At 44.3% G+C, this 27,743-nt stretch overlaps 1 protein-coding gene and 1 pseudogene across 5 annotated transcripts; both read right to left on the bottom strand.

Annotated features, from left to right (window-relative positions):
* Window positions 1-4: 4 nt before the first annotated feature.
* On the bottom strand, window positions 5-13,828 carry LOC113142722 (von Willebrand factor A domain-containing protein 7-like). Of its 5 annotated transcripts, none has more exons than XM_026327898.1 (16): window positions 10,227-10,331; window positions 8,604-8,788; window positions 8,210-8,482; window positions 7,994-8,084; window positions 7,700-7,828; window positions 7,171-7,357; window positions 6,908-7,077; window positions 6,645-6,757; window positions 6,438-6,554; window positions 5,800-6,015; window positions 5,579-5,711; window positions 5,338-5,487; window positions 5,137-5,226; window positions 4,787-5,052; window positions 4,409-4,702; window positions 5-1,600 (listed from the first exon to the last, which is right to left on the bottom strand). In XM_026327898.1, the coding sequence occupies exons 2-16, from the start codon at window positions 8,778-8,780 to the stop codon at window positions 1,169-1,171; spliced, it is 2,838 nt and encodes a 945-aa protein (XP_026183683.1). In that variant the 5' UTR covers window positions 8,781-8,788; window positions 10,227-10,331; the 3' UTR covers window positions 5-1,168. The 5 variants fall into 5 exon arrangements, with proteins under 5 accessions (XP_026183683.1, XP_026183680.1, XP_026183681.1 ...); XM_026327895.1 differs by lacking the exons at window positions 5-1,600; window positions 10,227-10,331 and adding exons at window positions 2,789-4,249; window positions 13,713-13,828; XM_026327896.1 differs by lacking the exon at window positions 5-1,600 and adding an exon at window positions 2,789-4,249 and having other exon boundaries at window positions 5,137-5,221; window positions 5,333-5,487.
* LOC113142725 (von Willebrand factor A domain-containing protein 7-like) overlaps window positions 11,772-27,743 on the bottom strand; it is a 113,464-nt pseudogene continuing 97,492 nt past the window's right edge.

The following is a 27,743-nucleotide window of genomic DNA, read 5'->3' as shown; positions in this document are numbered from 1 at the left end:
AAACTCAACAAACGGCATATTAATTACCGTAACTGCACCACCAGTAGACACAGACGTCACTATAAAAATGAACACGTGTGTTTGCTTTACACTCCCTGTTAAACAGTCTACCAGTTTATTTAAATAATTGCCTCTGCAAACTTTTCAAATGTAAATAGTGATAAAGGAAAACAAAGAAAAAATGACCTTGTAGCAAAATGTGAAAAGCAAAATGTTCTATGTTCTGTAAAGGATTATACATTAGACACATTATGACAACAATAAAGTGTTTTTTAAAAATGTCTGAATTTTCATTTACCAACAGCATTTTCCCAATAATTTTCTGGTGAGAAATGATCACCTGCACCTTTAACATTTCAGGCTACTCAGTGGCTAGTTCATCTACCTTTCCCAACCTGGGTTCACTGTCTGATGGAAAAGAACAGCAGGGTTGTACGTTGTATGAAAGCAACTGGTTTGTCCTCTAAGCAGAATTTTTCTGTTCAACTTTCAGATTTAGGTTAAACGTATCCATTTAAAATGGGTAATAAATTAGCTAATGGCTGCTCACTTAAGACCAACAGATACTTTTTGGATGTGTCTCTGATAGTGCCAAATTCCAAACCCAATTACAAATTCAAAATAACTAACCTGGCAGGAGAACAACTTAAAATTTGGCACAACAGCCCTGCAGGTTGTAGCTTTTCCAACTACAGTAAACAGTACACTTTTTTCCCCACAAGTTTAAAGTAAAAACATTATGCAAAACATTAATGGAGCTTTAAATATTCAGAGTTTCACAACAAATCACAAATGTTTTTGTTTTGCATGCAATCAAGAAGGTTTTTTTTTTTTTTTGGCAACTTTTTATTCAAATTTTTTGCGCAATGTAAAAGTGACCTGCTTAAAACAAGGGTATATCTAAAAATAGAAACACCTCTCAGTGTAATGAGTTTAATAGAAACCTAACATTAAAATATTCCTTCACATCTTGGTGGATAATAGATTTGTCTGTTCCAAGTTTCTGGCAAATGCTATGAAATAAAATTAGAAAATGTCACTAATTTCAACTCATTGATTGCATATATTAAAGATTTTGAGCCCTAGTAAACAAATTCATAAATTCATTGTTGACTTTCCAAATCTAAAAAAGCATTTTAAACTTTTTCCCACACTAACCTGTAGACACTCAATTGATCACTGCTTCAGATGTGATGAGCCCCAGAATCAAGATGCTAATACAAAGAAGGAAAGACTGAACAGCTTTGGTAGACAAAGAACCAACAGCCTGTGTGTTAGGGGCTTGTGTACTGTTGGTGGTCCCAGCACGAACAGTGTAAAAACAGGTGCCTACATTACCCACATGGTCCACAACTCCCAGCTCCACATCTGGTGAACAGCAAGTCGACACATAGGACACCAGCATGGTGCCGTTGTCGCCGCCTGCCAGGCTGGTGTTCAAGGTGCCATTGCCTTGTGTGATGCTGACACGGTCAACGCCTGTCCCATTAGCTCCATCAGTTACCAGAACAGAGAGCTCCCAGGTCAACAAGCTGCAATTAGAAGAGCAGTTGGACTGCAGACTGAGGAGCTGACACACTGGCGGAATGAAATCAGTCACCTAGGAATAGAAAAAAATAAATAAATAATCAAAGAATGAATTAATTTTCATCAGTGATTCGACCAATAAACACATGCTAAAGGAACTGAATAAGCCAGAATACTTAATCACTTCCTTAAAATTTAAAGATATGTGATTTTTTTCTTCATTTGTAGTTACTGTTCTAAGGACCGTTAAACGTTTCAGGGCGTAGTTTGTCTGTGCCTCCTGGAGCCTCTGCCTGAATGGTGAGGGTGACATCAGAGCCAGATGTGGTGTTTAGAGGTGCTGTGATGGTCACTGTACCATTGGCACTGCCTCCAGTTTCTAGGGACAAACTTGATGAGAAAGTTGGGCTAAAACCTCGATCATTGGTCACTTGAATGCTGAAGGTGAGCAATCACCTTTGACCTTTCATTTTTGGGGCCAAAAACAATCACTTCTGTCTTGTCTGTATTGAGCTGGAGAAAATTCTGGCACATCCATTTTTTGACTTGATTAATGCAATCACATAATGAAATTAGAGGACTATAATCATGAGATGATACTGATATATAAAGTTGGGTGTCATCTGCATAGGTATGGTAGTCAATTTTGTAGTATTCCATAATCTGAGCAAGGGGCAGCATGTAGATATTGAATAAGAGAGGACCAAGAATAGACCCTTGAGGAACCCCACATTTAATTTCTGTTCGCTCAGACTCATAATTACCAAGTGAGACAAAATAGTCTCTATCTTGTAAGATTTTAGCCAATTTAACACTGTGCCAGTAACTCCCATCCACGTTTCTAGTCTATCAAGTTTCTAGTCCATCATGCTCAACTGTGTCAAATGCAGCACTGAGATCCAGTAGTACTAAAACAGAGGTTTTGGATTCAAATGTAAATAATAAAAAATTTTAATAAGTGCAGTCTCAGTATTGTGGTGTGCACGAAATCCACACTGAAGTGCATTAAAAAGATTGTTTTGCACCATAAAACTGTGAATTTGTTGAAAAACTACTTTTTCAATTATTTTTCCCAAAATGGAAGATTTGATATTGGCCTGTAGTTACTTACTGCTGAAGCATCTAGATTAGGCTTTTTAAGAAGAGGTTTTATAACAGCAGTTTTTAAGGCCTGGGGAAACTGCCCTGACTGAAGAGAACTATTGACAATCTGCAATACATCTGGAGCTAAGCTGTTAAAAACATTTTTAAAAAAATTTGTTGGTAAAATATCAAGGCAGCATGATGTAGATTTTAATTGTAGAAGCGTTTCTGCCAGAGCTCTGTGATCAAGGAGATCAAAATGTTCTAGACACAGACGTCACTATAAAAGATGCAAAATTAAACACGTGTGTTTGCTTTACACTCCCTGTTAAACAGTCTACCAGTTTATTTAAATAATTGCCTCTGCAAACTTTTCAAATGTAAATAGTGATAAAGGAAAACAAAGAAAAAATGACCTTGTAGCAAAATGTGAAAAGCAAAATGTTCTATGTTCTGTAAAGGATTATACATTAGACACATTATGACAACAATAAAGTGTTTTTTAAAAATGTCTGAATTTTCATTTACCAACAGCATTTTCCCAATAATTTTCTGGTGAGAAATGATCACCTGCACCTTTAACATTTCAGGCTACTCAGTGGCTAGTTCATCTACCTTTCCCAACCTGGGTTCACTGTCTGATGGAAAAGAACAGCAGGGTTGTACGTTGTATGAAAGCAACTGGTTTGTCCTCTAAGCAGAATTTTTCTGTTCAACTTTCAGATTTAGGTTAAACGTATCCATTTAAAATGGGTAATAAATTAGCTAATGGCTGCTCACTTAAGACCAACAGATACTTTTTGGATGTGTCTCTGATAGTGCCAAATTCCAAACCCAATTACAAATTCAAAATAACTAACCTGGCAGGAGAACAACTTAAAATTTGGCACAACAGCCCTGCAGGTTGTAGCTTTTCCAACTACAGTAAACAGTACACTTTTTTCCCCACAAGTTTAAAGTAAAAACATTATGCAAAACATTAATGCAGCTTTAAATATTCACAACAAATCACAAATGTTTTTGTTTTGCATGCAATGAAGGTTTTTTTTTTTTTTGAACTTTTTATTCAAATTTTTGCGCAATGTAAAAGTGACCTTGCATATATTAAAGATTTTGAGCCCTAGTAAACAAATTCATAAATTCATTGTTGACTTTCCAAAGCTAAAAAAAGCATTTTAAACTTTTCCCCACACTAACCTGTAGACACTCAATTGATCACTGCTTCAGATGTGATGAGCCCCAGAATCAAGATGCTAATACAAAGAAGGAAAGACTGAACAGCTTTGGTAGACAAAGAACCAACAGCCTGTGTGTTAGGGGCTTGTGTACTGTTGGTGGTCCCAGCACGAACAGTGTAAAAACAGGTGCCTACATTACCCACATGGTCCACAACTCCCAGCTCCACATCTGGTGAACAGCAAGTCGACACATAGGACACCAGCATGGTGCCGTTGTCGCCGCCTGCCAGGCTGGTGTTCAAGGTGCCATTGCCTTGTGTGATGCTGACACGGTCAACGCCTGTCCCATTAGCTCCATCAGTTACCAGAACAGAGAGCTCCCAGGTCAACAAGCTGCAATTAGAAGAGCAGTTGGACTGCAGACTGTGGAGCTGACACACTGGCGGAATGAAATCAGTCACCTAGGAATAGAAAAAAATAAATAAATAATCAAAGAATGAATTAATTTTCATCAGTGATTCGACCAATAAACATATGCTAAAGGAACTGAATAAGCCAGAATACTTAATCACTTCCTTAAAATTTAAAGATATGTGATTTTTTTCTTCATTTGTAGTTACCGTTCTAAGGACCGTTAAACGTTTCAGGGCGTAGTTTGTGTCTGTGCCTCCTGGAGCCTCAGCCTGAATGGTGAGGGTGACATCAGAGCCAGATGTGGTGTTTAGAGGTGCCGTGATGGTCACTGTACCACTGGCTCTGCCTCCAGTTTCTAGGGACAAACTTGATGGGAAAGCTGGGCTAAAACCTCGATCATTGGTCACTTGAATGCTGAAGGTTCCTCCTGCACCAGTGGTCGACACGGTGAAGGGAATTGAAAGTGGTGTTCCTGGTACTAAGATGCTGTTTATATCAGCCTAAAAATATAAGGAATCAGTATCAGTATCAGATGTATAATTAATGATTCATCAATGATTTTCAGACAAATGCACGTCACTCACAGCAGTAACAGTTAGAGTCGAAGCTCTGATATTGGTGTTCGACTGCCTTTGGAAGAGTATATTGGAGGTGTTGCTGGACTGTCCCTTCACGAGCACCACAAAGTCAACTGATGGTATCCTGTCAAAGTGAACTAGGAACTCTCCTCCACCCTGAGCCTCCACGCTGCCATTAACCACCCCAGACCCTGAGGATTCAACCAGAGAGGCTTCTCGCACCACAGCAGAGGTGCTCCCAGTTATTGTCACCTGCATGCTGCCATTTACACCTCCAGGACAAAAAGAGAACATTTAAAGAAGTGTGCTTTAGTTATTTTAATGACTCTGCATATCAAATATTTCTGATTCTTTACCAGCTTTCGGACGACTGTCAATCACATAGTAACCTCCTGTCAGGCCCTCGACGTCCAGGAAGTCAAACAGGAAGTCAATGGGACTCTTACCTGCAAATTACAATAATACAGCTGTTCAAGGTAAAGGATGATTATACCTCAAATAAAACTAATGTCAAGTACTCATTATGTGATTCTGCTACATAATCATGGAGGCCTCACCTACAACCTTCAGTGTGTAAGGATTTGTTGACATCATTTTAATTTCCCATAATCCCACTTGCGTATTCAGTTGCACAGTCTGGAAGTTTCCCACTGAGCAGGATGTGATGATCAGTGGTCCTGATACGTTGGTACTGCTCTGAGCCACGCCTAAAAACGAAGAGAAGGGATGAAGCAGGCCGGCTAAAAGGCCAAGAGAAGACAAGCTTAATAGTTTTAAGTATTAACAGGAAAACATCACCTGAGGGGCTGATGAGAGTAAAGCTGACAGACCTCCCAGTGATGTAAATTGTGAGGCTTGTTACCGTCTCATCTATTGTAAAAGGGAAGTTTTCAGCATTTCCAGCATTTCTGGTTGCTTGTAGAAGAGTCACCTTGGAGATAAAAATGAAACTGGTAACACAACTGATGTTTATTTAGAAAAACTATAGATAATCACCTGTGAGAACAGTTTCCTCATACCAGAGAGGCACTGGAGGACTCTGTTATGATGCTGGTGGCCTTGGGGAGCTCGCTTTTTGTGACTTCAATGAACTGACCTCCTGAAGCATCAGCCAGGTCTCTGTACACCTGGCTGTCTGATCTCAACATCCTGTACTGCTGCTGCTCCTCCTGTTGATTGTCATCACTCTGTCTTCGACGACGAAATCCCAGTACCTTAGTAATCATGAAATTCACCTGAAAAGAAAACACACAATGTGAAATTTAATTGAGCTGATCATCCTTTATATCACAATGTGCTTAAGATAATAAACAACTGAAGCTACAAACAGTAACTAAAGCCTTGAAGCAATGACCTCAGACAAGCACATTCAGGAGAAATTTTGAATGATTTGAACTTTTCCAGCCTTCTTCTTCAGATGTCTGTCTTTGAGGTCACTCCACAGCATCTCTGTTGGGTTAAGATCTGGGTTCTGACAGTCCAAAAGGTGGATGTCTCTGGCTCTATGTCATTATGTCAATTTACTTCCACAATTGCAAGTAAATTATTTCATATATTAATATTTCATAATTCTGATAAGTCATGGTCAAGATCAGATTTATTTATATAACATATTTACAACTACCAATACTACCAGTACTGCCACAGTACTACTCACCACTGACTTAGTCTGCTCTATGAGTGCGATCACTGGGCTTTTCAAGTTTATGTCTTTAGCAGGTGCATCAGTAAAGAGGAAGATCTCAGATCCTGAAGGAGCACCAGTGAGGGCCAGCTACAGCAAATGAGGAAAAACAGAACCATTTAATTTACAAATATTTTTGCAGAAACAGATTTTGAAATAGTCTCAAAAACATCACAGCACCTGAAGTCCTGAAAGACTCATTTCTGGAGCATCCCCACCACCATCAGCTGTCAGTGAATTAATGGACTTCTTGAAGGCCTCGGGGTCTGTAGTCCTTATCAACGGTCCAAACTCTCGAGTTCAGGAAGAAACAGGAGAATCATTTGAATAATCATCACCAGTATAGAGCACATGGCAAACTGCTAATTTACTGCTAAAAGCAGTAATTTCATAAATCTGACAGCCCAAATAAACTACACAAGATTGCAAAGTCTATCTCCTACCTGGATCATTGAATGGTACCAGAATATAAACTGAGGGCTCGTCTTCTGTTACCACTTTACTGTCGATCAGAGAGGAAGTGACACGCTTCACTTCTGTAATGTCATCCATCATGCTCCCTGTGGTGTCGATCACAAAACACAGAGGTTTCCCTCTGGTGATGCCCAGGAACCTGAGGGATGAAGAGACAAAGGCACAGACAGAGTTTATTTCAGTTCTTTCTAGTTTGGTCAGTAACTGACTGAAACGTAGAACGGTTTCATACCGTAGGAATGATTTGTCACCAGCAGCCTGGCGAACATCCTCTAGCAGCTCAGTGGTTGCAGCTTCTGCCAATTTTGTTGCTTGCAAGTGGAGATATCCATGGTTGGAATCAAACGCGTCTTTGTTGATCCCACCTTTAGGCTCAATCCTACTAGTTTGGTCAGCTTTACCTCCATGGCTGCATTTTCCTGTTCAACATTAGAGAAAGAAAAAAAACAAATATACAAAAACACTTCATATATGTTTACACAGAAACTACTGTCTTCTTTACCACATATTGGTACTTTGAAGCAACATATTTATTTGTAAATATATATTATCATTTCCTAAATACTTGTACAATATATTTATGAGTGGGAAGGAGCAGCCTATGATCCAGTATATGACCAACCTTTACCAGTGGTTTCATTTTGTTACAAGTACAATAGCAATAGTAAAAGTAATAGCAAAAGCAATAGCACAAGTACAAGTGATAACAATAGCAATAGTAATAGGAATAGGAAAATAATAACAAATTGACATTGATTTACCTTTGGGTTTAGAAGGGAAAAAATAGGAAAAATATCCTGTAGTTAGTATCTTATCCTGCAGAACGTCCTCCAAAATGTTGTTCATGCAGTTGTCTCCATCACAGTTGCGACAGGTTGGTCTGTTTTTGTCTGTAGATTAGATTAACCTTTATTGCGTCAGTACAGACTAAAAGAGGGGATTTAGAGAGGGAATCTAGGTCAGTGTGAAATATAATAAAGTGCAAGAAGGCAGTGAAATTATAGCACATTGATATTTCCCTTATTAACACAGCCAAGACATAATAATCTCTTTACCTATGTTGCCGATGATGGTGTTGGCTCTGATCAGATTGGAGTTTGGCTGTTCGTTTTTCATTTCCACCCAGTTACTATGACTGTAGAAATCCTTCACATTTAAAGAAAGAAGGCAAAGACATTAATACCAAGATCACATTTTTAACAACAGCTCTACAGGTAAATTCATTTCAAAGCATTAAAATTGTCAAATAATAATAACAGAAATCAGCCTACCTGTAAAGTGTGCAATATTTTTCCCAGTTGTTCTCGCCCTGCGGCAAGCTTCCCTTGCTTGATACTGGCCTTGACAGATGATAATCCTTTTACAATGACATCCCTTCCTTCTGTAAAAGTCTCATCATCAAAGTGGTGCTTGGCAGACCAGAAAAAGTAGTAGTCCACCATTTTGTTTTTTTCTCTTATCAAGCTGATGGTTTTGTGGAAAGTCTTGGATGATTTTGTTGTCTCACAGGCAAGAGCAACAGACTCGGCAGTAAAAGGCGGTGGCTACACACACACACACACGCACTTTTATTGCTGTGTGACATCACATGTATTGATATTTTATTTATTGAAAATATCAGCACTAGTCATTTGAAATAAGTAGCAAGCATAACTTGGTTCTTACAGGAAACTTGAAGTCTTTGCCTTCAGCCATGGCCAGAGCCCGGCACACCTGTGTTGTCATGTTTAAGATCGCATTCTCAGTGATCTGCTGGTGAGTCACAGAGTTGCCCCCTAACCGAAACCCATGGGCTCCAGTCTGCAGAAGCAGGAGGCACAGCACAGCCAGCCCAGACATCATTACACAGCCTGTGACGAAAAGATTGAAATCACAGATAATTTTAACATACAGCAGTAACTTCTGACCTTGTCAAAAGCTGTTAAATGTATTCAAAATAACAGCTGACAAAACTGTTAAAGAAACAACTCAACATCACTCATTGTCATGGCTTTGGTGACTGCAGTCAGTCATGCTGTATTTCTGGTTATGCTCCAGGAAATGGTTCCAGATAAAGGAAAATTCCTCAATCAGAGATCTTTAACTGGCACCAGCTGATGTGTTAAATCCTGAATTTACCAAGTGACTCAGATTCAGTTTCTCTGCAAATACTATAATTTCCCCTGGGTTTCAGCACCTGCACCTCAGATACACACAAGTGATTGTTCGTAGTCATGCCTTTGAACAACATCTAAAAATTCTTTCATTTTCATTTCTCATTGAGAGCTATTACATAAAAAACCTGTTGTTGCAGTTACAGTAAAGGTTAAGTGGCAGCAGTTGATGGTATGTCCTGCAGTACAGTAAAAAGACAAGCAGGTCACTACTTCCACTCCAGGGCTTGAAAGATATTTTACAATTGTAGAATTAGATACAATTGTATCTAATTTTAGATATTTAGAATTTAAAATGGTTTTATTGTTGGAATATTCATCCATCCATCCATCCATCTTCTTCCGCTGATCCGGGACCGGGTCGCGGGGGCAGTAGCCGAATCAGGGATACCCAGACTTCCTTCTCCCTGGACACTTCCTCCAGCTCTTCCGGGGGGACACCGAGGCGTTCCCAGGCCAGCCGGGAGACATAGTCACTCCAGCGTGTCCTGGGTCTTCCACGGGGCCTCCTCCCGGTGGGACATGCCCGGAACGCCTCCCCAGGGAGGCGCCCAGGAGGCATCCGAAACAGATGCCCGAGCCACTTCAACTGACTCCTCTCGATGTGGAGGAGCAGCGGCTCTACTCCGAGCTCCTCACCCTGTCTCTAAGGGAGCGCCCGGCCACCCTGCGGAGGAAGCTCATTTCAGCCGCTTGTATCCGCGATCTTGTTCTTTCGGTCATGACCCAGAGCTCATGACCGTAGGTGAGAGTAGGAATATGAGTATTGATGGAATATTCATGGAGCTAATTCATCTAAAAAATAAGAGCTTTATATAACCACATAAAAAGATCCCATTAAGGTTAACAAACTACTGTGGAAAAACACAGGAGAAGCAAATTATTCTCTGCAGCAATTATGGGTTTTACTTAAACTGTAGAGACAAGCCCTTGAATATTTTGTAGGAAAATATCGGCATGTAAAATTCATGACATTATTTTGCCTGACAGCTCATTAAAAATATTACATCTGTCATTAAATATAAAGATATTTAATGAGCAAACCACAGAAAAGAAAATATGAAAAAAATAGCAGTGTAGACATTAAATATGAGTTATGAGAATTATATTGTGAGTCTAATTATGAATACTGTACCTGAGGTCTTGATGCTGTCCAACAGACTTGGTCATTCTTGCATGACACCTGCTTCAAGGTGCTCCATCTATAGGGCGGGATTGTGCAGGACTTGTTCTTCCTGTTGTGTCACCATGCTTTATGCTGTTGTGTCACCATGCTTTATGCTGTTGTGCCACCATGCTTTATGCTGTTGTGCCACCATGCTTTATGCTGTTGTGTCACCATGCTTTATGCTGTTGTGCCACCATGCTTTATGCTGTTGTGCCACCATGCTTTATGCTGTTGTGTCACCATGCTTTATGCTGTTGTGTCACCATGCTTTATGCTGTTGTGTCACCATGCTTAAAAATGTCAGTAGGATGATATTTTCCTTTTTTTAATGAAGACAGTGGAGATCTTCCACATCAAGGTTTAGGTTTTAGTCGATGTTAAAATGCATATTGATCTTTTCTCAGATATCTAGTAAATCTGTATTAGAATAACTAGTAAAACACTGTAATAATCAGTAATTCTGTCTTGAATTCCAGTTTCAGCCGTGATACAACTTTACATTGTTACTGTGTGAATGTCGAACATCTGCAAAAATACACAGTAAAGATGTAGATATTTTAATAGTTAAATCTTAAAAAAAAGATTTAACTTTTAACGTGATCTACACACGTAGACATTTTTGTGTGGGAGTGAATGATAGAAAACATTGTGCGTCATGAATATTTTTCTACTCCTTTAAAGTTACTTTTGGAAGAAGCAAAGCACAGAATTCTTTGTTGTGCCATTGGTTCTAAAATCCTCTTAAAGTTAAAGAGAAGTTTTGTAAATAATGCCACTGTAAGCCAAACATGCACATGTTGCATTACTAAATAAATAGCAGTCAGGAACCTTCAGCATAATGAAAGTCTCCTGAATTCACAAATGTTTTCTCATTGCCTCTCTGACCTTGTCTTCATTTATCCGACCTAAACTGGAGGGAACATGTGATACTGGTGTAGGAGCCCTGTAGGTCTTATGTTTCACTGCTCTATTAACAGTCCTAAAGGTATTCAGATGTAAACTGGGATAAGGAAAGATATGAAGCAGAGATGCCACTAGACAGGAATACAAGGACTTGGAACAAGGAGCCTGAATCACCAGGGCCAGATATTTTGTCTGGGTCAGGTCAGACTTCTGATGGGCTCAGGCTCATCTGCAAACCCACAGCACTGGCCAAATATCTGCTGCAGCACTGGGGCTGTCTGGCCATGCCGAGACTGGCCGCCTGGCCTAAGGGAGACCGCCACCTCCAGACTCTGTCCAGCTTGCTAAGTGGACAAGTGGACACAGTACAGTTCACTAGAGATAATCTGTTACTGAGAGACGGTGGAGTTGTAGCTCTGGACTGGGCTGTGGGGACAAGACTGTGTGAGGCGATCAGGAGGAAGGAGCATCAGTCCGGGGGAAAGGTGCTGGGCTGCTTCACCTTGACCCCTCCTGTCCTCCTCCTCATCCCCCAGTCCTGGGGAGGGATGACACCCCACCTAAAAATGCTGTGCCACCAAGCCATGGATCAGGGCTTTTATGTAGTGGTGTGGTGGAGTTTGGTGACCCAGCCGATCTTGAACAGGTATATACTATATGCTCTACTGTTGCATAATTATGAGAACAGGCTCTTACAATTAAGCTCTAACTCACAGTGGTGCAGGGACTGGAATGTTTCAGAACTTTGTCTGATATTCATCAGGTTTTTAAGATTTTCAGCAGCAGCTAATTTGGTATTTTTAACAAATACAGGCTAAAGGAGGGGCCTGATGTCACAGCTCACAGTGTATTTACGTTATAGTGCATCCACTTTATATATGTACTGAGCAAAACATTACAAGGTTTTTACATTTCTTGAGTGTCAGTGTAGTTTGATTGGTGTCACTGTTACACTGTGCACAACTTATTTGGCCTGTATTTGTTTATGTTTTCTAACAGTAATTATGCCAAACTCATTTTTGCTCTGTACTATTGGAAGTTCTGACAATTATGACTAAATTACTTTGATAAGGAAAAAAAAAAAAATCAAAAATCCTCTGAAGCTTTCCAGTTCCTGCTCAGTACATGTATAAAGCCCATTGCTTAGCCTGTATTTGTTGAGAATTCCTAATTAGCTACTAAGATTTCATTTTTGATATTGGATGTACTGACAGCTGGGAAAAAAAAAAAAAAAACCACAAAAACCTGATGATTTTCAGTCAAGTTCTGAAATGTTCCTAAGACTCCACCATTCTATGTTATTCTCTATCCTGATCTTGCAATTACATCCAATTATGAGAAAGTAAAACAGTAGTATATATAATCATAATCACAAGATCTTTCCTTGTAATTCAAAAATCAAGATCTTGTAAATACGAGGATCTGGGATGTGTTTTTGCATTTACAAACTCAACAAACGGCATATTAATTACCGTAACTGCACCACCAGTAGACACAGACGTCACTATAAAAATAAACACGTGTGTTTGCTTTACACTCCCTGTTAAACAGTCTACCAGTTTATTTAAATAATTGCCTCTGCAAACTTTTCAAATGTAAATAGTGATAAAGGAAAACAAAGAAAAAATGACCTTGTAGCAAAATGTGAAAAGCAAAATGTTCTGTGTTCTGTAAAGGATTATACATTAGACACATTATGACAACAATAAAGTGTTTTTTAAAAATGTCTGAATTTTCATTTACCAACAGCATTTTCCCAATAATTTTCTGGTGAGAAATGATCACCTGCCATGTGATGGTGCTGCAGCAGCAGGGTTGTACGTTGTATGAAAGCAACTGGTTTGTCCTCTAAGCAGAATTTTTCTGTTCAACTTTCAGATTTAGGTTAAACGTATCCATTTAAAATGGGTAATAAATTAGCTAATGGCTGCTCACTTAAGACCAACAGATACTTTTTGGATGTGTCTCTGATAGTGCCAAATTCCAAACCCAATTACAAATTCAAAATAACTAACCTGGCAGGAGAACAACTTAAAATTTGGCACAACAGCCCTGCAGGTTGTAGCTTTTCCAACTACAGTAAACAGTACACTTTTTTCCCCACAAGTTTAAAGTAAAAACATTATGCAAAACATTAATGCAGCTTTAAATATTCACAACAAATCACAAATGTTTTTGTTTTGCATGCAATGGTTTTTTTTTTTTTTGAACTTTTTATTCAAATGTTTGCGCAATGTAAAAGTGACCTTGCATATATTAAAGATTTTGAGCCCTAGTAAACAAATTCATAAATTCATTGTTGACTTTCCAAATCTAAAAAAGCATTTTAAACTTTTTCCCACACTAACCTGTAGACACTCAATTGATCACTGCTTCAGATGTGATGAGCCCCAGAATCAAGATGCTAATACAAAGAAGGAAAGACTGAACAGCTTTGGTAGACAAAGAACCAACAGCCTGTGTGTTAGGGGTGACTGGAGTGGCAGGGGCTTGTGTACTGTTGGTGGTCCCAGCACGAACAGTGTAAAAACAGGTGCCTACATTACCCACCTGGTCCACAATCCCCAGCTCCACATCTGGTGAACAGCAAGTCGACACATAGGACACCAGCATGGTGCCGTTGTCACCGCCTGCCAGGCTGGTGTTCAAGGTGCCATTGCCTTGTGTGATGCTGACACGGTCAACGCCTGTCCCATTAGCTCCATCAGTTACCAGAACAGAGAGCTCCCAGGTCAACAAGCTGCAATTAGAAGAGCAGTTGGACTGCAGACTGAGGAGCTGACACACTGGCTGAATGAAATCAGTCACCTAGGAATAGAAAAAAAAAAAAAAATAGTCAAAGAATGAATTAATTTTCATCAGTGATTCGACCAGTAAACACATGCTAAGGAACTGAATAAGCCAGAATACTTAATCACTTCCTTAACATTTACAGAATTTTCTTCTTCATTTGTAGTTACCGTTGTAAGGACCGATAAACGTTGCAGGGCGTAGTTTGTGTCTGTGCCTCCTGGAGCCTCAGCCTGAATGGTGAGGGTGACATCAGTGCCAGATGTGGTGTTTAGAGGTGCCGTGATGGTCACTGTACCATTGGCACTGCCTCCAGTTTCTAGGGACAAACTTGATGGGAAAGTTGGGCTAAAACCTCGATCATTGGTCACTTGAATGCTGAAGGTTCCTCCTGCACCAGTGGTCGACACGGTGAAGGGAATTGAAAGTGGTGTTCCTGGTACTAAGATGCTGTTTATATCATCCTAAAAATATAAGGAATCAGTATCAGTATCAGATGTATAATTAATGATACATCAATGATTTTCAGACAAATGCACGTCACTCACAGCAGTAACAGAGTCGAAGCTCTGATATTGGTGTTCGACTGCCTTTGGAAGAGTATATTGGAGGTGTTGCTGGACTGTCCCTTCACGAGCACCACAAAGTCAACTGATGGTATCCTGTCAAAGTGAACTAGGAACTCTCCTCCACCCTGAGCCTCCACGCTGCCATTAACCACCCCAGACCCTGAGGATTCAACCAGAGAGGCTTCTCGCACCACAGCAGAGGTGCTCCCAGTTATTGTCACCTGCATGCTGCCATTTACACCTCCAGGACAAAAAGAGAACATTTAAAGAAGTGTGCTTTAGTTATTTTAATGACTCTGCATATCAAACATTTCTGATTCTTTACCAGCTTTCGGACGACTGTCAATCACATAGTAACCTCCTGTCAGGCCCTCGACGTCCAGGAAGTCAAACAGGAAGTCAATGGGACTCTCACCTGCAAGTTACAATAATACAGCTGTTCAAGGTAAAGGATGATTATACCTCAAATAAAACTAATGTCAAGTACTCATTATGTGATTCTGCTACATAATCATGGAGGCCTCACCTACAACCTTCAGTGTGTAAGGATTTGTTGACATCATTTTAATTTCCCATAATCCCACTTGCGTATTCAGTTGCACAGTCTGGAAGTTTCCCACTGAGCGGGATGTGATGATCAGTGGTCCTGATACGTTGGTACTGCTCTGAGCCACGCCTAAAAATGAAGAGAAGGGATGAAGCAGACCGGCTAAAAGGCCAAGAGAAGACAAGCTTAAGAGTTTTAAGTATTAACAGGAAAACATCACCTGAGGGGCTGATGAGAGTAAAGCTGACAGACCTCCCAGTGATGTAAAATGTGAGGTTTGTTACCGTCTCATCTATTGTAAAAGGGAAGTTTTCAGCATTTCCAGCATTTCTGGTTGCTTGTAGAAGAGTCACCTTGGAGATAAAAATGAAACTGGTAACACAACTGATGTTTATTTAGAAAAACTATAGATAATCACCTGTGAGAACAGTTTCCTCATACCAGAGAGGCACTGGAGGACTCTGTTATGATGCTGGTGGCCTTGGGGAGCTCGCTTTTTGTGACTTCAATGAACTGACCTCCTGAAGCATCAGCCAGGTCTCTGTACACCTGGCTGTCTGATCTCAACATCCTGTACTGCTGCTGCTCCTCCTGTTGATTGTCATCACTCTGTCTTCGACGACGAAATCCCAGTACCTTAGTAATCATGAAATTCACCTGAAAAGAAAACACACAATGTGAAATTTAATTGAGCTGATCATCCTTTATATCACAATGTGCTTAAGATAATAAACAACTGAAGCTACAAACAGTAACTAAAGCCTTGAAGCAATGACCTCAGACAAGCACATTCAGGAGAAATTTTGAATGATTTGAACTTTTCCAGCCTTCTTCTTCAGATGTCTGTCTTTGAGGTCACTCCACAGCATCTCTGTTGGGTTAAGATCTGGGTTCTGACACAGTCCAAAAGGTGGATGTCTTTGGCTCTATGTCATTATGTCAATTTACTTCCACAATTGACTCAGTATTTCATAATTCTGATAAGTCATGGTCAAGATCAGATTTATTTATATAACATATTTACAACTACCAATGCTGCCCAAAGTGCAGTCAAGTAAAATAAATAAAAATAACAGATAAAAAGACAATTCAAAAATACATATTATAGAGTAAAACATGTAGAACTGAGAAAAAAGTGACTAGTGATCACCAAACATTTTGGGCTTCCTTAGATGCAAACAGTTGTTTTTAATTGTAACTAAAGTTAGAGGCAGACTTATGTTACTCTGATTTTTGCTCACCTGATGGCCCCATTTACTTCAGCTGCATTAGTAGACTACCCCTCTATACTATACTTTATACTGCCACAGTACTACTCACCACTGACTTAGTCTGCTCTATGAGTGCGATCACTGGGCTTTTCAGGTTTATGTCTTTAGCAGGTGCATCAGTAAAGAGGAAGATCTCAGATCCTGAAGGAGCACCAGTGAGGGCCAGCTACAGCAAATGAGGAAAAACAGAACCATTTAATTAGGCCCGAGCAGGGACCGAGGTCCCAGCGCAGGGACTATTATAATCGCTCAATGGGCAAGGGATGAAGAAGCGTTTACAGCCTTATTTGACCCCCTGAACGTGTGTGAAAACTCACCAAAATTTGCACCCCCCTCAGAATCGCCTCACAATTTGATATTTTATGGGTTTCATAAACGACCTCAAAAGAATGGCTCTGCGGCGCCCCCGACAGAGGTCGAGATACATTGGGCCTATGGGAGGTCATGTGACACTTTTTTCATCGTACAGTCGCAAAACCTGGCACACATCTTCTTCATGTCAGGCCAGGCAAAAAAGCTTATTGTGTCCCGGTCGTGTGACCGACAGGAAGTCCACCAGCTGGGGGTTTATCTCGAGGTCATTGAGTTCGTTGATTTTGCTCACCTCGTATTCTTTCGAACTCCTCCTTGGGCTTTTGACCGATCGAGCTCATTTTTGGCCAGCGTCACCTAGACCCATGGGGCTGCAAAAGTTATCCAAATTCTTTGAATAAGTATTACGGTTTTCCTTTGGCGGGCGCGGCAATTTGGCCTAGGCTTTTGGCTCGCCGCCGTTTCTTCAACTTGTAATAACTCTCACACGCATTGTCGGATTGGAATCGGACCAATTGATAAATTGTAGTCCCTGCCGCCCTGGACCCATCTGATTAAACTAAATCCAAATAGGCCATATAGCGCCCCCTGTATAACGATTTGAAAATTGCCATTTAAACCAAAGCATTTACTTTGTCAAAATTGTACCAGATTTGGCACACACATCCTTTAGGGCGTCCTGATCATAAAAGCCGATCGGACCCATGCCCTAATTTGCATGTGGTTGCCTTGGCGATGACCGGATCTCGCCATTCGTTTCCTATGGGAATTTTGCAAAATGTCCAGCTTTTGTCAGAACGGTACCAGATTTGGCACAGACCTCCGTGGGGGTCCAGTGAAGGACGTGGTCTACTTGGGGGGGTGTGGGGGGGGGGGGGGGCGGATAGCGCCCCCTATGCAGTTGCACTTACTTTGTCCAGCTTTTGTCAGAACGGTACCAGATTTGGCACAGACATCCGTGGAGGTCCAGTAAAGGACGTGGTCTACTTGGGGGGGTGTGTGGGGGGGGGGGGGGGCGGATGGCGCCCCCTATGTACTTGCACTTACTTTGTCGGAACTGTACCGAATTTGGCACGGACCTCCGTGGGGGTCCCCTGAATGACGTGATCTACTTGGGGAGGTGCTGTCTCCAAGGGGCAGGGGTTTTGGGGGAGCCGCCGTTTTTTGGGGGACGGTCGGTTCGGAGGGCGGGGGCGCTTGGGGAGGCGTTTCGTTCGGGGAGGCCGTTCGCTGGGGGAGGCGGTTCGTTCGTGGACGCGGCTCGCTGGGGGACGCGGTTCGCTCGCGGGGGCGGCGCGCCGGGGGAGGCGGTCCGCTCGAGGCGAGGGCCGATCATCGCCGCTTGCGGCTATATTTTACAAATATTTTTGCAGATACAGATTTTGAAATAGTCTCAAAAACATCACAGCACCTGAAGTCCTGAAAGACTCATTTCTGGAGCATCCCCACCACCATCAGCTGTCAGTGAATTAATGGACTTCTTGAAGGCCTTGGGGTCTGTAGTCCTTATCAACGGTCCAAACTCTCGAGTTCAGGAAGAAACAGGAGAATCATTTGAATAATCATCACCAGTATAGAGCACATGACAAACTGCTAATTTACTGCTAAAAGCAGTAATTTCATAAATCTGACAGCCCAAATAAACTACACAAGTCTATCTCCTACCTGGATCATTGAATGGTACCAGAATATAAACTGAGGGCTCGTCTTCTGTTCCCACTTTACTGTCGATCAGAGAGGAAGTGACACGCTTCACTTCTGTAATGTCATCCATCATGCTCCCTGTGGTGTCGATCACAAAACACAGAGGTTTCCCTCTGGTGATGCCCAGGAACCTGAGAGATGAAGAGACAAAGGCACAGACAGAGTTTATTTCAGTTCTTTCTAGTTTGGTCAGTAACTGACTGAAACGTAGAACGGTTTCATACCGTAGGAATGATTTGTCACCAGCAGCCTGGCGAACATCCTCTAGCAGCTCAGTGGTTGCAGCTTCTGCCACTTTTGTTGCTTGCAAGTGGAGATATCCATGGTTGGAATCAAACGAGTCTTTGTTGATCCCACCTTTAGGCTCAATCCTACTAGTTTGGTCAGCTTTACCTCCATGGCTGCATTTTCCTGTTCAACATTAGAGAAAGAAAAAGAACAAATATAGCCGCAAGCGGCGATGATCGGCCCTCGCCTCGAGCGGACCGCCTCCCCCGGCGCGGCGCCCCCGAGCGAACCGCGTCCCCCAGCGAGCCGCGTCCACGAACGAACCGCCTCCCCCAGCAAACGGCCTCCCCGAATGAAACGCCTCCCCAAGCGCCAACGCCATCTCAATTGACCTTCCCCCAAAAATCGGCGCCCCCCCCAAATCCGCTCCGCCAAGGAGACCGCACCTCCCCAAGTAGACCACGTCATCCAGTGGACCACCACGGAGGTCTGTGTCAAATTCGGTACAGTTCTGACAAAATAAGTGCAAATACATAGGGGGCGCCATCCGCCCCCCCCACACCCCGCCAAGTAGACCATGTCCTCTCCTAGAGCCCCGCGGAAGTCTGTGGCAAATTTAGTACAGTTCTGACAAAGTAAGTGCAACTGCATAGGGGGCGCCATCCGCCCCCCCCCCCCCCCCCCCCCCAAGTAGACCAGGTCATTCAGTGGACCCCCACGGAGGTCTGTGCCAAATTTGATACAGTTCTGACAAAGTAAGTGCAACTGCATAGGGGGCGCTATCCCCCCCCAAGTAGACCATGCCCTTTACTGGACCCCCACGGATGTCTGTGCCAAATCTGGTACCGTTCTGACAAAAGCTGGACATTTTGCAAAATTCCCATAGGAAACGAATGGCGAGATCCGGTCACCGCCAAGGCAACCACATGCAAAATAGGGCATGGGTCCAATCGGCTTTTAGGATCAGGACGCCCTAAAGGGCGTGTGTGCCAAATCTGGTACAATTCTGACAAAGTAAGCCCAAGTCACAGGCCTGTAGATCTTTAATTTTAAAACTCCCTTTGAAAAGCAATGCTGGATGTCACAGAAAGTGTGGAAAATAGAGCTCTGCCTCCATCTGGTGGCAGAACTGAGGATGTGCTCCCAAACAACACTGAAGTCAAAAGTCCCATAGGAAATTAATGGTGGGTTTGTGTCATCTCCAAGGCAACAGCGTGGAAAATAGAGCATGGCTCTCATTGGTTTTTTGCTCAGAATGGCCTAAAGGATTTGTGTGCAAACTTTGGTCCATTTCTGACAAACTAAATGTGTATTTCTCAATACAAATTTCTCCAAATATTCACATTGTTATATAGGGGGCGCTATAGGGCCTACAGTGATTTTGTTCAATCACCTGGACTCAGGCCCCCGGGGTCTACAATTCATCAATTGGTCCAATTCCAATCCGACCATGCGTGTGAGAGTTATTACACGTTGAAGAACTGGCGGCGAGCCAAAAGCCTAGGCCAAATTGCAGCGCCCGCCAAAGGAAAACCGTAATACTTATTCAAAGAATTTGGATAACTTTTGCAGCCCCATGGGTCTAGGTGACGCCGGCCAAAGATGAGCTCGATCGGTCAAAAGCCCAAGGAGGAGTTCGAAAGAATACGAGGTGAGCAAAATCAACGAACTCAATGACCTCCAGATAAACCCCCAGCTGGTGGACTTCCTGTCGGTCACACGACCTGGACACAATAAGCTTTCTTGCTTGGCCTGACATGAAGAATAAACATGCCAAAGCCGGCGACCGTACGATGAAAAAAGTGTCACATGACCTCCCATAGGCCCAATGTATCTCGACCTCTGTCGGGGGCGCCGCAGAGCCATTCTTTTTAGGTCGTTTATGAAACCCATAAAATATCAAATTGTGACGCGATTCTGAGGGTGGTGCAAATTTTGGTGAGTTTTCACACACGTTCAGGGGGTCAAATAAGGCCGTAAAGGTCAAAGAAGAATAATAACAAAAAAAAAAAAAAAATATAGCCGCAAGCGGCGATGATCGGCCCTCGCCTCGAGCGGACCGCCTCCCCCGGCGTGCTGCCCCCGCGAGCGAACCGCTTCCCCCAGCGAGCCGCGTCCACGAACGAACGGCCTCCCCGAACGAAACACCTCCCCAAGCGCCCCCGCCCTCCGAACCGACCGTCCCCCAAAAAACGGCGCCCCCCCAAAACCGCTCCCCCTTGGAGACCGCACCTCCCCAAGTATATCATGTCATTCAGGGGACCCCCACGGAGGTCCGTGCCAAATTCGGTACAGTTCCGACAAAGTAAGTGCAAGTACATAGGGGGCGCCATCCGCCCCCCCCAAACCCCCCCAAGTAGACCACGTCCTCTCCTGGAGCCCCACGGAGGTCTGTGCCAAATTTGATACAGTTCTGACAAAGTAAGTGCAACCGCATAGGGGGCGCCATCCGCCCCCCCCCAAGTAGACCACGTCCTTTATTGGACCTCCACGGATGTCTGTGCCAAATCTGGTACCGTTCTGACAAAAGCTGGACAAAGTAAGTGCAACTGCATAGGGGGCGCTATCCGCCCCCCCCCACACCCCCCCAAGTAGACCATGTCCTTTACTGGACCCCCACAGATGTCTGTGCCAAATCTGGTACCGTTCTGACAAAAGCTGGACATTTTGCAAAATTCCCATAGGAAACGAATGGCGAGATCCGGTCACCGCCAAGGCAACCACATGCAAATTAGGGCACGGGTCCGATCGGCTTTTAGGATCAGGACGCCCTAAAGGACGTGTGTGCCAAATCTGGTACAATTCTGACAAAGTAAATGGTTTGGTTTGAATGGCAATATTCAAATCGTTATACAGGGGGCGCTATAGGGCCTATTTCGATTCAGTTTAATCAGATGGGTCCAGGGCGGCAGGGACTACAATTCATCAATTGGTCCGATTCCAATCCGACCATGCGCGTGAGAGTTATTACACGTTGAAGAACTGGCGGCGAGCCAAAAGCCTAGGCCAAAATGCCGCGCCCGCCAAAGGAAAACCGTAATACTTATTCAAAGAATTTGGATAACTTTTGCAGCCCCATGGGTCTAGATCACGCCGGCCAAAGATGAGCTCGATCGGTCAAAAGCCCAAGGAGGAGTTCGAAAGAATACGAGGTGAGCAAAATCAACGAACTCAATGACCTCCAGATAAACCCCCAGCTGGTGGACTTCCTGTCGGTCACACGACCTGGACACGATAAGCTTTATTGCTTGGCCTGACATGAAGAATAAACATGCCAAAGCTGGTGACTGTACTATGAAAAAAGTGTCACATGACCTCCCATAGGCCCAATGTATCTTGATCTCTGTCGGGGGCGCCGCAGAGCCATTCTTTTGAGGTCGTTTATGAAACCCATAAAATATCAAATTTTCACACGATTGTGAGTGGGGTGCAAATTTTGGTGAGTTTTCACACACGTTCAGGGGGTCAAATTTGAGGGAGTTTCGGAACGTGAAGAATAATAAAAAAAAAAATATAGCCGCAAGCGGCGATGATCGGCCCTCGCCTCGAGCGGACCGCCTCCCCCGGCACACCGCCCCCGCGAGCGACCCGCGGTCGAAGCCGAGCTCAAACCGCGGAGCCGACCTGAAACAGCAGCAGTTGAAAACACAGCTGCACATTTCCAGACGAACGGAGACACAAAAGCACACAGATACACATATTAACACATCAACAAACACATTCAGCCACACAAAACGTCACACACACCCGTGGACACAGACAGAGCAGCAAAGCTCCAAATTTATCATTGTAAAAGTTCATTTGACTGGATGCAGAATTTAGACCACATACAGCCACACATACAGGCACACATACAGACACACATACAGAGACACATGAATGCAGGAGCAAAAGTAGAAGGCCTTAAGTTTAAAACACTTTTAATTTTAAAACATCCCATGCTGATTGTGAGCCATTGCCACAGAAAGTGTGGAAAATAGAGCTCCACGGCCACCTAATGGCAGAACTGAGGATGTGCTCCCAAACAACACTCAAGTCAAGTCTGTTGATTCATTGTCACAGAAAGAATGTGGTACATGGAGCTCTACTGCCATCTTTTGGCAAAACAGAGGACGTGCTCCCAAACAACACTCAAGTCAAAAGTGTGTTGTTCAAAAGAGTGAAACCGAAGTGCAACAGTTGTAAACACACATTTCCAGATGTCCTGAGACACAAAAACACACTGACACACATATTAAGACATTAACAGAATAAGTCCCCAGGCCACAGAAGAGATGAAAAGCTCACGTGTGACAACATCACGGTGAAAAGAGTATTGTCTCTCAGAAAACACAAGATTTATTCAATGCCAAAGTCAAATTGTGGATCCACTGGGAGCCTTTTAAGTGAGAGGAGAATTTGCACTCGGAAAGGTGAGGTGTGTGGGATTTTAACCACTTCAGAGGTCACGTCCCTGCGGCCAGAGTGATACAGACACATACAGACACACATACAGACACAGAAATGCAGGACGGCAGCAGCATGAGACATTTATTTAGAGAATTTGCACCCGGAAAGGTGAGGTGTGTGGGATTTTAACCTCTGCAGAGGTCACATCTCTGCAGCCACGGTGATACAGGCACATACAGACACACATTCAAACTTGAAGGCCCTTACAAAGGCAGCGCCACTGCACCTATTGTGACTTTGATCGGTCACGTGGGTTCAGGCCTGCGGGGAGTGTAAGTGATTCAAATGTAACAACACAGCATTTGCATCTTTAAGTGTAAAACCCATAGGAAATGAAGGGTGGGTGTGTGTCATCTCCAAGGCAAGAGCGTGGAAAATAGAGCATGGCTCTCATTGGCTTTTTTGCTCAGAATGCCCTAAAGGATTTGTGTGCAAACTTTGGTCCATTTCTGACAAACTAAATGTGTATTTCTCAATACAAATTTATGCAAATATTCACATTGTTATATAGGGGGCGCTATAGGGCCTACAGTGATTTTGTTCAATCACCTGGACTCAGGCCCCCGGGGTCTACAATTCATCAATTGGTCCGATTCCAATCCGACCATGCGTGTGAGAGTTATTACAAGTTGAAGAACTGGCGGCGAGCCAAAAACCTGGGCCAACTTGCAGCGCCCGCCAAAGGAAAACCGTAATACTTATTCAAAGAATTTGGATAACTTTTGCAGCCCCATGGGTCTAGGTGATGCCGGCCAAAAATGAGCTCGATCGGTCAAAAGCCCAAGGAGGAGTTCGAAAGAATACGAGGTGAGCAAAGTCAACGAACTCAGTGACCTCGAGATAAACTCCCAGCTGGTGGACTTCCTGCTGGTCACACGACCGGGACACAATAAGCTTTCTTGCTTGGCCTGACATGAAGAATAAACATGCCAAAGCTGGTGACTGTACGATGAAAAAAGTGTCACATGACCTCCCATAGGCCCAATGTATCTCGACCTCTGTCGGGGGCGCCGCAGAGCCATTCTTTTGAGGTCGTTTATGAAACCCATAAAATATCAAATTTTCACGCGATTGTGAGTGGGGTGCAAAGTTTGGTGAGTTTTCACACACGTTCAGGGGGTCAAATTTGAGGTTGAATCGGTAAAAATAGAATAATAAAAAAAAAATATAGCCGCAAGCGGCGATGATCGGCCCTCGCCTCGAGCGGACCGCCTCCCCCGGCGCGCCGCCCCCGCGAGCGAACCGCGTCCCCCAGCGAGCCGCGTCCACGAACGAACCGCCTCCCCCAGCGAACGGCCTCCCCGAACGAAACGCCTCCCCAAACGCCCCCGCACTCCGAATCGACCGTCCCCCAAAAATCGGCGGCCCCCCCAAAACCCCTCCCCCGAGGAGACCGCACCTCCCCAAGTGGACCATGTCATTCAGTGGACCCCCACGGAGGTCTGTGTCAAATTTGGTACAGTTCTGACAAAGTAAGTGCAAGTACATAGGGGGCGCTATCCGAACCCCCCCAAACCCCCCCGAAATAGACCACGTCAATCAGTGGACCCCCACGGAGGTCTTTGCCAAATTTGATACAGTTCTGACAAAGTAAGTGCAACTACATAGGGGGCGCTATCCGCCCCCCCCCACACCCCCCCAAGTAGACCATGTCCTTTACTGGACCTCCACAGATGTCTGTGCCAAATCTGGTACCGTTCTGACAAACGCTGGACAAAGTAAGTGCAACTGCATAGGGGGCGCTATCCGCCCCCCCCCCCCACCCCCCCAAGTAGACCATGTCCTTTACTGGACCCCCACGGAGGTCTGTGCCAAATCTGGTACCGTTCTGACAAAAGCTGGACATTTTGCAAAATTCCCATAGGAAACGAATGGCGAGATCTGGTCACCGCCAAGGCAACCACATGCAAAATAGGGCACGGGTCCGTTCGGCTTTTAGGATCAGGACGCCCTAAAGGACGTGTGTGCCAAATCTGGTACAATTCTGACAAAGTAAATGGTTTGGTTTGAATGGCAATTTTCAAATCGTTATACAGGGGGCGCTATAGGGCCTGTTTCGATTTAGTTTAATCAGATGGGTCCAGGGCGGCGGGGACTACAATTCATCAATTGGTCCGATTCCAATCCGACCATGCGTGTGAGAGTTATTACACGTTGAAGAACTGGCGGCGAGCCAAAAGCCTAGGCCAAATTGCCGCGCCCGCCAAAGGAAAACCGTAATACTTATTCAAAGAATTTGGATAACTTTTGCAGCCCCATGGGTCTAGGTGACGCCGGCCAAAGATGAGCTCGATCGGTCAAAAGCCCAAGGAGGAGTTCGAAAGAATACGAGGTGAGCAAAATCAACGAACTCAATGACCTCGAGATAAACCCCCAGCTGGTGGACTTCCTGTCGGTCACATGACCTGGACACGATAAGCTTTCTTGCTTGGCCTGACATGAAGAATAAACATGCCAAAGCTAGTGACTGTACTATGAAAAAAGTGTCACATGACCTCCCATAGGCCCAATGTATCTCGATCTCTGTCGGGGGCGCCGCAGAGCCATTCTTTTGAGGTCGTTTATGAAACCCATAAAATATCAAATTTTCACACGATTGTGAGTGGGGTGCAAATTTTGGTGAGTTTTCACACACGTTCAGGGGGTCAAATTTGAGGGAGTTTCGGAACGTGAAGAATAATAAAAAAAAAAAAAATAATAATCCTAACGATTTCCAGGCCCACGGCCGCGCGACAGCGACACACTATACATTTTCGGAAAGGTCTAACGCCCAGTAACGTCATGGTGGGGTGTGGGGAGACGGTAGAGGAAGCCAGAAACCGCCCCCCCCGCTTATTCGTCCCTTGCCCGTTGAGCGATTATAATAGTCCCTGCGCTTGGACCCCTGGTCCTTGCTCGGGCCTAAATATAGCCGCAAGCGGCGATGATCGGCCCTCGCCTCGAGCGGACCGCCTCCCCCGGCGCGGCGCCCCCGCGAGCGAACCGCGTCCCCCAGCGAGCCGCGTCCACGAACGAACCGCCTCCCCCAGCGAACGGCCTCCCCGAACGAAACGCCTCCCCAAACGCCCCCGCACTCCGAATCGACCGTCCCCCAAAAATCGGCGGCCCCCCCAAAACCCCTCCCCCGAGGAGACCGCACCTCCCCAAGTGGACCATGTCATTCAGTGGACCCCCACGGAGGTCTGTGTCAAATTTGGTACAGTTCTGACAAAGTAAGTGCAAGTACATAGGGGGCGCCATCCGGCCCCCCCACAGTCCCCCCAAATAGACCAAGTGCTTCAGTGGACCCCCACGGAGGTCTGTGCCAAATTTGATACAGTTCTGACAAAGTAAGTGCAACTGCATAGGGGGCGCTATCCGCCCCCCCCACACTCCCCCCCAAGTAGACCATGTGCTTTACTGGACCTCCACGGATGTCTGTGCCAAATCTGGTAGCGTTCTGACAAAAGCTGGACAAAGAAAGTGCAACTGCATAGGGGCGCTATCCGCCCCCCCCCACACCCCCCCAAGTAGACCATGTCCTTTACTGGACCCCCACGGAGGTCTGTGCCAAATCTGGTACCGTTCTGACAAAAGCTGGACATTTTGCAAAATTCCCATAGGAAACGAATGGCGAGATCCGGTCACCGCCAAGGCAACCACATGCAAAATAGGGCACGGGTCCGATCGGCTTTTAGGATCAGGACGCCCTAAAGGACGTGTGTGCCAAATCTGGTACAATTCTGACAAAGTAAATGGTTTGGTTTGAATGGCAATTTTCAAATCGTTATACAGGGGGCGCTATAGGGCCTAGTTTCGATTTAGTTTAATCAGATGGGTCCAGGGCGGCGGGGACTACAATTCATCAATTGGTCCGATTCCAATCCGACCATGCGTGTGAGAGTTATTACACGTTGAAGAACTGGCGGCGAGCCAAAAGCCTAGGCCAAATTGCCGCGCCCGCCAAAGGAAAACCGTAATACTTATTCAAAGAATTTGGATAACTTTTGCAGCCCCATGGGTCTAGGTGACGCCGGCCAAAGATGAGCTCGATCGGTCAAAAGCCCAAGGAGGAGTTCGAAAGAATACGAGGTGAGCAAAATCAACGAACTCAATGACCTCGAGATAAACCCCCAGCTGGTGGACTTCCTGTCGGTCACACGACCTGGACACGATAAGCTTTCTTGCTTGGCCTGACATGAAGAATAAACATGCCAAAGCCGGTGACTGTACTATGAAAAAAGTGTCACATGACCTCCCATAGGCCCAATGTATCTCGATCTCTGTCGGGGGCGCCGCAGAGCCATTCTTTTGAGGTCGTTTATGAAACCCATAAAATATCAAATTTTCACACGATTGTGAGTGGGGTGCAAATTTTGGTGAGTTTTCACACACGTTCAGGGGGTCAAATTTGAGGGAGTTTCGGAACGTGAAGAATAATAAAAAAAAAAAAAAAAATAATAATCCTAACGATTTCCAGGCCCACGGCCGCGCGACAGCGACACACTATACATTTTCGGAAAGGTCTAACGCCCAGTAACGTCATGGTGGGGTGTGGGGAGACGGTAGAGAAAGCCAGAAACCCAACCAAAACCTGGACAACACCAACCAACGCCCCCCCCAACCACCAAAACCTGCCCCCCCCGCTTATTTCGTTTAGTGCGCGGAGCATAACAAACCAACAACACAACATACACAAACAAAAACACAAACACAAAAGATCGCTGGCTCG

The sequence above is a fragment of the Mastacembelus armatus genome, chromosome 14 (assembly GCF_900324485.2).
Source record: "Mastacembelus armatus chromosome 14, fMasArm1.2, whole genome shotgun sequence".
Classification (NCBI taxonomy): Eukaryota; Metazoa; Chordata; class Actinopteri; order Synbranchiformes; family Mastacembelidae; genus Mastacembelus; species Mastacembelus armatus.
This window is presented reverse-complemented; position numbering and strand designations above follow the sequence as displayed.